Genomic DNA, 10932 nt, shown 5'->3' with positions numbered 1-10932 from the left:
CTGTCTGTCTGGTGAACGCACATGCCCTATAGCAAAAAAAAAAAAAAAAAAAACTCTCCAAAAAATAATAATAAAAATAGACATCAGAAAGTTTATTTTTTATCTTTTTTCCCACTTGTATTAACAAGAACAACATTCAATTTGCACTTTGAACAAGTTTGACTTTGACCCTTCAAAAAGCAAATTAAAAAGTTAAGAGGATAACATGGTTTATTAAAAATCTTTTTAATGAGGCCAGAAAATTATGTGGTGGTTAAGTCACTGGATTCTTGATTATGATTCCAGTCCCAGACCTGGCAGTTTGGTTTTTTACTCTCACTCTCTCTATCTATGTCATGAGCACACATGCCCTTTAGCAAATTTAAAAGAATAATAGATAAGAGTAAATAAATAATTCTCTTAAAAAAATAATACTTTTGGGAACCAGCAGTTAGCGTAATGGCTATGTTGCTGGACTCCCACATAGTCGACTGCGGTTCGTGTTCCTGACCCGGTGGCTTAAAACTCATGCCAGGCACGTGTGCGTGCATGCGTGTGTGCCCAAGATCCCAAGAGGAGAATGGAGAAGGGATTGTGGAGTGACCATCCCCCCTGGGGGGTGATTTCTCCCTTTCTGTCTCTATGTCTCTCTCTATCTGTCTGGTGAACGCATGCACCCTATAGCGAAAACCTCTCCAAAAAACAAACAAAAAACAACAACAAAAAATAAAATTAAAAAAAATAAAATACTTTGTGGGTTGAACTCATGGCCTGGTGATTAAGGCAGTTAGATTACACATGGATCAAGCCCCAGACCTGGAAGCTTAAAAACATTCCAGGCATGTGTGTATGCATACAGGCCCAAAACCTAAAAGGGAGGAAGAAATGCAGAAGGGATTTCAGCCTGACCATTTCCCATGGGAAATGGTTTCTTCTCTTTTTTTCTAGCTATTTCTCTGTCTCTTTCTGTAAGAACACATTCCCACTAGGAAAAACAAACAAACAAACAAAAATACCTGTTAGAATTTAGAAGTTTTAATTTTATATTTTGTCACAAATTGTCTATTGTATTGTCACATGACAATCACACTCATTAAAAGATATCCAAAATAAAGATAAAGAACAAATATATTTGTTCCCATTTCAAAAGCTTTATTTGGTCTAAATAGTATCCAAAAAGTGCACTTATTTAATGTACATATTTGGATAAACTTGAAGAAATGAATACCTTGAAAATATCATACCACTATTAAGAATATAAACCTATCCATCTATATGTCTTTCAAAAATGTTCCTACAAGGGGCAGCAGCTGGTGTGGTGGTAAGGGCACTGGTTTCCCAGATGATTGACAGTGGTTAGAATCTTGGACTATTTATCTTGCTTTCTCCCTTTTTCTCTCTCTGTCTCTTTTTGGTCAATATAAAATATTAATAATAATGAATAAAATATAATGAATACTTCTATAAAAATATTTATTAGGTAAGGCATGTGCATTTTTCAGGCAAAGATGAGAGAAGTGAGAAATTGCCCCCCCATAAAAAAATGGTCATGGGGGACCAGCAGTTAGTGTAATGGCTGTGTCGCTGGACTCTCATGTAGTCGACCGCGGTTCACGTCCCAGACCCAGTGGCTTAAAACTCACGCCGGGTGCATGTGTGTGCGTGCCCAAGATCCCAAGAGGAGAATAGAGGAGATGGGATTGTGGCATGGCTATCCCTCCTGAGGGGTGAATTCTCACTTTCCGTCTCTCTGTCTCTCTCTGTCTGGTGAGTGCGCATGCCCTATAGCAAAAACCTCTCCACAAAAAAAAAAAATGGTCATGATGTAATTATGATCATTGGAATTCATGACAAATGGAATTCCCTCCAGTGGGAATTTTGGGCATGCACACATATGTGCTGGTTTTTATAAATTATAGTAACTTTATTATTATTTTTAAAAATTGATCAAAGAGAAAAAGAAAGGGAAAGTTAGAAAAGAATTCATTAGGTGTAGGATTTGAACCACAATCAGCCATGTGAGAGTCCAACACCTTATCACCATTGCCGCCTTTGGCCCCACCCAGTGTGTTTTGTAAGTTACAGGTACAGAATTCAAGTTGCCGGCTTGGCCATATGTTATTAAGCACCTTTACTCCACTGTCTCACTCAATGTTGTACCCTTTATGAATAACCACGTTTAGCCTCCAATTGGTCCAAACCAGATTTTATTGGTTTTAGTTTTATGAGAGTCTGAGTACAAATCACACTCTGGGAAACATACTAGAATTTTCCTGATGAATGACAACCATTCCTCCATTGTCTTTTTTTTTTTTTTTAAAGAGTTACTTTCACATGAGCCCTGAGTGCTGACAACTCAAACCAAACTGAGCCCCTACAGGAAAGTGAACATGTAAATAGAGATGTTAACATAGAAGGATTACTGTATAGATATGGATTTTGCACCTCTACATTAAACGAAGTCCTAATTTGTAAACCCTAACTTTAATTCAGCTTCAAGCATTTCTGAGGAAAAGCCAACTGACAAACGGAATTGGGTACAACATGCCCCTGGATGAAGAAAGAAATACGATACAGTATGATATCCACAACCTTGTGAGATTTCCTAATCAGAGTTGGCTGTTTGTTAAAGTAGGAGAATTTATCTACAGGAATTCCCATGATCATGGTTTGATCATCAAAGAAGGGATGATAAACTGGTCTGTTAGTTTCAAAGAGGTACAATGTCATTTCAATATGAAATACATACAGAGGTGGGGTCAGCAGATTGCATAGTACTTACATCACTGGAATCCCACATGACTGATTGTGGTTTGAGTCCTGGACCCGGTGACTTAAAATTCATGCTGGATGTGTGTGCCATTCTCCTGGGAGGTGATTTCTCATGTTTTCTCTCACTGTCTATCTGTCTGTGTCTCTCTGGTGAGTACACAAAATACAAAAGATCAAAATTTATATGACTTCTCTGAACAGAATTTTTAAATAAAATTGTATGACTACTTTAAGCAATAAATTTGATTTTTACAGGGCTAGCAGGAGGCATCATTGTGAAGGTGCTGAATACTGACATGACTGACTATCATTTTAGTTTGGATCTAGTGGCTTCAAAATCATGCCTGGCATGTGTGCATGTGTGTGAATGCCTAAATCCATAGAGTAGAATGAAGGAGAAAGGATTGTGTCATGGCTATCTCCCTGAGGTTTAATTTCCCACTTATTCACCCTTTGTCTCTGTCTCTCTCCTGTGAACATACATGACCTATGCAAAGTCTAAAGAAAACAAATTGAAGTCAATGAGGTGGTGATTATGTATACATAGTTAAATATCTTTTAATAAGATAAATATTTTTAAGAATATGTTTTTGAAATTTTAAAATTATTTGTGAGATTTTTTTCTATAGGCCACATGCACTCAACACAGAGACAGACAGAGACAAAGAGGGAGAATGTGAGAAATCATGCCCCCAGGGGAAATTGCCACATCATAATCTTTTCTCTTCTATTCTCTTTTTGAGATTTTGGGCAAACACATACATGCACCAGGCATGAGTTTCACGCCTCTGGGTCCAAGACTCAGACTTGACTCAGTCATGTGGAAACCCACAGATGTAACCATTCCACCATTTGCTGGTCCCCAAGAAATGTATTTTTATGAAATTCATTCTGGGAACATCATAGATTGCACTTACACAAACCTAGATGATATTTCACAGAACACATGGAATTTATATGACCTATATTATTATGTTATAGGAGTACTAATATATATGCAGTTTATTATTGATTGAAATCTCTTATGTCTTTATGGAGCACATGACATTTTCATGTGTATGTATATGTATATGTGTATGTGTATAAAAAAAATTTCTCTATATATCCTGAAACCCTTTATCATTTGTGAACAAAGTACTTCTTGAAATCTGGTACACTGTAAAGACAAGTAGATTACAGATCAGATACCATTCACATTTCCTCTTGTTATTTTGTATACCATTCTTATTTTATTAATAATTATTTATTTTATTTATTAATTATTCTTTTTATTCTTCAATTTGACCAAAGAGAAATAGAGTGAGAGAGAGAGAGAGTATGAAAGGAAGTAACCATATCTGGGACTTGAACCATGGTCAGCCCTGTGAGAGTCCAGTGCTCTAACCCACATACCACCTGCCAACCTTTTGCATACCATTCCTCATTGTTCTAAATATCTCAAAGCATTGACTATAATCTCAGGTAATTAGATGAGACAGAAGATTTATACAAATATTATGTTTTGTACATGTATTGTGTTCATATATGAAAAGCAGTGCTCAGCTAGTCAGAAGCCCAGAAATGGAATAACCACACTCTCATCATTTATCTGTTGGCTCATGAGTTTTAAGCTAACTTTTTCTTCTTTACCTAATATTACATTATTAGATATTTAAAAATTCAGAACCTAATATTTTTACTCAATTATAGTATATATTTATACTATATGAGGATATAGTATAAATATTCTTGGAGGAACACAACTTTTCAGAATCTTTACCATGTAAAAACCTGCATTGAAGTGGTTTTAGATGAAGTAATTGCATAAGAGGAGAAAATGACGCCAGGGATATTTCTTAGTAATGTATGAGATAAAATAATAAGGAGTCTTGGCAATATTTGACAAATAATACATAAAGGAGACCTGCAGTTGGTGAGGTGATTAAAGCACTGGAATCCCACATGGTCAATCACTGTTCAAATTCCAGAAATGATGGTTCATTTTCTCACTTTTACTGTCTCTCTCTTTCTGTTTCTTTCTGGTCAAATTATAAAGAAATAATAAATAAAATAAAATTAAAATATCTAAAAAACCTAAAACATAATACAAAAAGAGGAAAGCTAAGTATAGTAATTCTTAATTAGAAGGCTAGTTAAAGGGGGCCAGCAGATTGCATAGTGCTTAAGCCTCTGGAATCCCACATGGCTGACTGCAGTTTGATTCCTGGAATCAGAGGCCTGAAACTCATGACAGACACACATGCATGCATGCCAAAAATTCTGAGAGAATGGAGAGAGGATTGTAGTGTACCAATTACCTAGAGGGTGATTTTTCTCTTTCTCTGTCTTTCCCTCTTTCTCAGGTGAGCACATGCACACTAGAACCAAAATCATTGTCAGAAAAAATATATTGAAGCCTAGGTAATATCTAAAGGATAAACCGTGGTGAACTATTAAATGCCAATTTTCTCTAAAATGGAGAGAAATAGTGATATGTAGACAAAACAACTTATAACATACATAATTATGACTAATGATTTTCTTTTCTGCTCAGACTCCTGAGTCTGTGTGTAGTCACAGCTGTGTTCCTGGATTCCAGAAAATTCCCCAAGAAGGAAGACCTGTTTGTTGCTTTATTTGTGCTTCTTGCCCAGATTCAGCTATTTCAAATCAAACAAGTATGAAATATATAACTACGCTACAGTTCCTACTATTGCTCAATAAAAATGAAACCATTACTATTAGAAATAAAACATAGGGGTGAGCAGGTGCCATGGTGGTTAAGGCATTGTCCCATGTGGCCAAACTCAGTTCAATTACAAACCCAGAGACTTGAAAGTCATACCAGGCGCATGAACATTTGTGCTGAAGAACAGACTGGGGCATGGCCATACCCTTGAAGGGTGATTTCTCACTTACTTTCTGTCTTTCTGTCTCTCTGGTGAGTACACATGCTTTATAGAAAAAAATATTCTTAAAAAATAAATTAATGAATTAAACTCGGAGCACCACAGTTCCTAATTCACATAATTATTGTTTTATTTATTTTATAAACAATCGCCTGCCCTATTTCATGTAAGTTGTTTCCTGTCCATGTTCATTCTATTAGACTAAGCTGTGAAAATATTTCCAATGAACACCCTTGCAGTTTGGTGCTGGGTAAGATAGAGTTAATTTTGGTTCTCACACTGGACCACACAGTCATAAATAGGAGGATGTGTAATTATCAAGGTTATCTGTGAGTGCCTGTTAAAGTTTGAATCTGACTAAGAGACCCAGATGATAAGTACAAAGTATTTCCAAATAAACAATTATAAGAATATTTTATAACTTTTTTAACCATACTCAAACACCTGTGCAATTAAGTACAAAGAATTGACTAATATCAGAATACCACACTTTAATATATATATTACAGAAAGAAAAAGAATCATAGTTTACAAATTGAGGACTCAACATTCTAATAAATTTCACAATTGGGCACATCAAACTATGCTCTCATACATAATATGAATCAAGCAATTTTCATAATAAAACCCTGTATTATCAAATATGAAATATGGAAAATAATCATGCTTCCAAGAAGCAACCGCAACTGCCAATACCATGGTTTTGGACGTTAGCCTCCAGAGCTATAAGAGAATGTATTTCTGTTGTTTTAAAATATCTAGTTTGCGGTATTGTACCATAGCAACCTTAGGAAATTAATACATGGGGCAAATTACTAATTTTCTCTGACACTAAATTTCCTTTCTGTAAACTCAAGGAAACCTACCTACCTTCCTAAATTTCACTGGGCCCAAACTCTCCTACTCTCCTTTGTTGTGTGATTTGCTCACCTGTCTGTGACCGGGAGTTTAAGGGAAGGTGGCTGGCCCTTAAGTGCTAAACAAGTAGTGAAGAAGTGTGAAAATTCGACTTCCTTGACTCCAATTAGGATACATTTAAATACACATTTCATATTCCAGGACTAACTTGCAAGATCAGGCTGATGCTTAGACTGTCTAAATCCACAGGTATATTTAAATAATAGGTACTTCCATTTCTGTAGTCTACTTTTTCACTCCCTGACCATTATTTTCCTGCAATCTTTTCTCTATTAAAGAGTTCCTCTCAGTTTCTCACATGACTAACTGTGTGACTGAGTCCCAAATCCAGCGATCTGAGAAACATACCAGGCACATGTGCATGTGTGCCCAAAATCCTGATAAGAGAAAAAAATGGTGCAGATATTATTGTGGCATGACCATTTTATGGAAGTGGTGCTGTCTCACTTCCTCATTCTCTCTGTGTCTCTCTCTAGTGAATTCATGAGCCTCTGGCAATAGGGTCAGCAAGTGGCCTGGCATGTTTGTTTAGATACTGGACTCCCACATGACCAATTATGGTACAAGTCGCAGCCCTGGTGGCTCATTTTCTCACTTTCCCTCTCTCTCTCTGTCTCTATCTGGTAAGCAAACATGCCCTACAACAAATTTTAAAAATAATAGCGAATAAAATTAATTAAATATTCTTTAAAATAACAAAAAGGAAAAACAAAGTAAGAAACAGTTTGTGACCCAGAAGGAGAAATTCATGCATTTCTGGGTACCAAACATGTCTCTGAGACAGAAGACAGGAATATCTGCTGACTGTAGAAAAATGAATAGGTACTGCAAGAAAAAAAATGTTATTGACTATCACTAATTCATTTTTAAGAATTGTTAGGACCAGCGGTTAGCATAATGGCTAGGTCGCTAAACTCTCATGTAGTCGACCACGGTTCGAGTCCCAAACCCAGTGGCTTATACTCACACTGGGTGTGTGTGCGTGTGTGCCCGAGATCCCAAGAGGAGAATAGAGGAGAAGGATTGTGGTGGGGCCATCTCCCCTGGGGGGTGATTTCTCGCTTTCTGTCTCTCTGTTTCTCTCTGTCTCTCTGGCAAGTGCACATGCCCTGTAGCAAAAAGCTCTCAAAAAAAAAAAAGAGAAAGTATTTGTTTAATTTTATTTACCATTATTATTTTTAAATTTTGCTAAAGGGCATATACATTCACCAGAGAAGAAAGAAAAAGAGATAGAGAAGTGACAAAGCAAGTTGTCATGTGTGAGATTCAATGCAGTCAGCCACATGGAAGTCTCACATCTTCACCATCATGCCACCTGATGGCCTCCACTCTAATTCTTTGAGAATGTATGGGGTTGCTGGAAAAGTCATGCTGTATTTTTTATTTATTTCTATGCAAAAATGCACATGACTTTTCTGACAACGCAATGCTATTGTGTCAGTATTACCAAAAATAAATGAATTAATTATTTAATAAAAACTTGAGGGTCCAGCAGTTAGCATATTGGCTATGTTGCTGGACTCCAATGTACTTGACCGTGGTTCGAGTCCTGGACCTGGTGGTTTAAACTCACGCGGGTGCTTGTGCGTGCGAACCCAAGATCCTGAGAGGAGAATGGAGGAGAAGAGACTGCAGCATGGCCATCCCCCCCTGGGGGTGATTTCTCACTTTCTGTCTCTCTGTCTCTCTCTGTCTTTTTGGCAAGCACACATGCCCTATAGCAAAAACCTCTCCAAAAAAGAAAAGAAAAAATCTTGAGAAATGAAGACCAAGCCTACTCATTTTAGTACAAATAATAATAATAATAAATGACACACAAACATGCCTGTTAATTTCCATAAGCTCTGTGAAGGTTTTCCTGGAGCATAACAGAGATTTCCATAAGCTCTGTGAAGGTTTTCCTGGTGCATAACAGAGATGAATAGTTGTAACAAAGACCTAATAATGTATAAAGGCAACACTATTACCAGTCACATTAAAAAAATTAACAAACCATGCTTTCAGATGTATATAAATGGATAGTTTAAAACTAACACCTCATCCTTCTATCAAATAATTACAATAAAAATTTCTCAAAAAATTGATGTATAAGAGAAATCAAATTCCATTCAAGAATTAAAAGTTTTATATTTAAATTGTTTTCAGTATTTACATAGGAGTGTTTATGATAATATTTACAGAAAAATCAAAATGTACAATGAGAAAAGTCTGTACACAAAGTGACATGTTATATACAAGAAAGAATCAATAGAGGGACCAGCAGTTAGTGTAATGGCTATGTCACTGGACTCCCATGTAGTCGACCGCAGTTCAAGTCCTGGACCCGGCAGCTTAAACTCACGCTGGGTGCGTGTGCATACGTGCCCAAGATCTTGAGAGGAGAATGGAGGAGAAGGGATTGCAGCATGGCCATCCCCCCAGGGAGTGATTTCTGGCTTTCTATCTCTCTGCCTCTCTCTGTCTTTCTGGTGAGTGCACGTGCCCCATAGCAAAAAGCTCTCCAAATAAAGAAAAAAGATTAAAAAAATAATAATAAAAATTAGGTTAGAGGACAAGTTAAGGTATTTCAGGAGAACGAATTAAAGCAATTCTTTTCTAAATATAAATAAGAATACTATTCATTACTATTCTGATAAACAATTATGATAAGCCATGGAAATATAAGGTTTATCTCAAGGAAAACTCAGTAGAGAGTAGAGAAGAAATCTGGAATAAACTCTCATCCTTGGTAACGTCATTGAGAGCCACAAAATGGGCTAACTAAGATCCTCACATGCTGAGACTCCATTTAAAAATCACTTTTTTATTAATACAGAAGAAAAAAATTCTCCCAGTGTCATAAATGTGGGCTCTTACCTTGGTGTATCTTGGTATTACCTCAGGGATTTATCTGAGGAAAAGAAACCAAAAGTCACTATTTCCTTCAACATGACAATCAGCTTGTGAAATTGAAATGCTGCATCTTCATTTTGTGAACAGATGCGAAGCAGTGTGTCCAGTGCCCAGCTCAAGAGTATCCAAACAGTGAGAGAATTCACTGCCTCCCCAAACCTGTGACCTTCCTGGCTTTTGAGGATACTTTGGGGACAGCTCTGGCCTGCATGGCGCTGTGCTTCTTTGTTCTCACAGCTGTAGTTTTGGGAGTCTTTGTGAAGCACAGAGACACGCCCATTGTCAAGGCCAACAACCAGGCTCTCAGCTTTATTCTGCTCATCTCTCTCCTGTTGTGCTTCCTCTGCTCCTTGCTCTTCATTGGCCATCCAAATGCAATCACCTGTGTCCTCCAACAAGTCACATTTGGCCTTGTGTTCACTGTAGCTGTTTCCACTGTCCTGGCCAAAACAATTACTGTGATTCTGGCATTCAATGCTGTGAAACCTAGAAGAACAATGAGGTGCTTGCTGCTCTCAGGGGTTTCTAACTCTGTCATTCCTATTTGCTCCCTGATCCAAATGATTATCTGTGGAATCTGGCTGGGAACCTCTCCCCCTTTCATTGACATAGACTCACATTCTGAGCCTAGAAACCTCATCATTGTGTGCAACAAGGGCTCAGTCACTGCCTTCTACTGTGTCCTGGGCTACCTGGGCTTCTTGGCTGTGGGGAGTTTCACTGTGGCTTTCCTGGCCAGGAACCTGCCTGACACATTCAATGAAGCCAAGCTTCTCACATTCAGCATGCTGGTGTTCTGCAGTGTCTGGGTCACATTTGTCCCCGTCTATCACAGCACCAAGGGGAAGTTCATGGTGGCTGTGGAAGTCTTCTCCATCTTGGCCTCCAGTGCAGGGCTCCTAAGCTGCATCTTTGTGCCCAAGTGCTACATTATTCTGATAAGCCCTGGTGAGAACTCCTGGAAAGCTTTAAAAAACAGAAAGAGTTCCAAATAAAACAGATATTCTAAGGTTTTATTTCATAAGCCTGTATCACAGTTTTAGGGTTTTAAATAAGAAATGCACCCCAATTTTATATCTTCATATGATAATATAACTGAAAATGACTTCTTAAATTCATTCTTTAAAACAGTCATTGTGTATATCAATCTTAAACAGGTATTAAACCTGCAACTATGAATGGTATATTAGATTAATGGGCATTTTTACATTATGTGTATTGACTAATTGCTAAATTTTATTAGCTATTACTCATTGTGTTCTCTAGAAAGCTTTTTCCTTTTGTGCAGTCAGAAATTTCATGTTGAGTAAAGTCTTTTTACAAGCAAAATGAGAAATAGTAATTGTTTAAAAAAATAATTGGAATAATAATAATAATGATCAGGAAAAACAATAAAAAGATATTGGATTATGTAATAGGGGTTTTAATGTCCCTGTATTGACTGATATGAATGGTATTCCTTCTGGAAAAAGAAATGTAATAC

The 10932-nt window shown here is 37.1% G+C and overlaps 1 protein-coding gene across 1 annotated transcript in view; it reads left to right on the top strand.

Annotated features, from left to right (window-relative positions):
- The window catches only part of LOC102480402 (vomeronasal type-2 receptor 116), a 112827-nt gene extending 102383 nt beyond the window's left edge, over positions 1-10444 (top strand). The window contains 2 exon segments of the mRNA XM_027772829.1: positions 5285-5408; positions 9537-10444. Of these exon segments, the coding sequence (XP_027628630.1) occupies positions 5285-5408; positions 9537-10444 (1032 nt within the window).
- The last annotated feature ends 488 nt before the right edge of the window (positions 10445-10932 follow it).

Source organism: Tupaia chinensis, unplaced genomic scaffold, assembly GCF_000334495.1.
Source record: "Tupaia chinensis unplaced genomic scaffold, TupChi_1.0 Scaffold000306_1, whole genome shotgun sequence".
Taxonomy (NCBI): Eukaryota; Metazoa; Chordata; class Mammalia; order Scandentia; family Tupaiidae; genus Tupaia; species Tupaia belangeri.
Note: the sequence above shows the minus strand (reverse complement) of the source record. Positions and strands in the feature narration are given on the sequence as shown.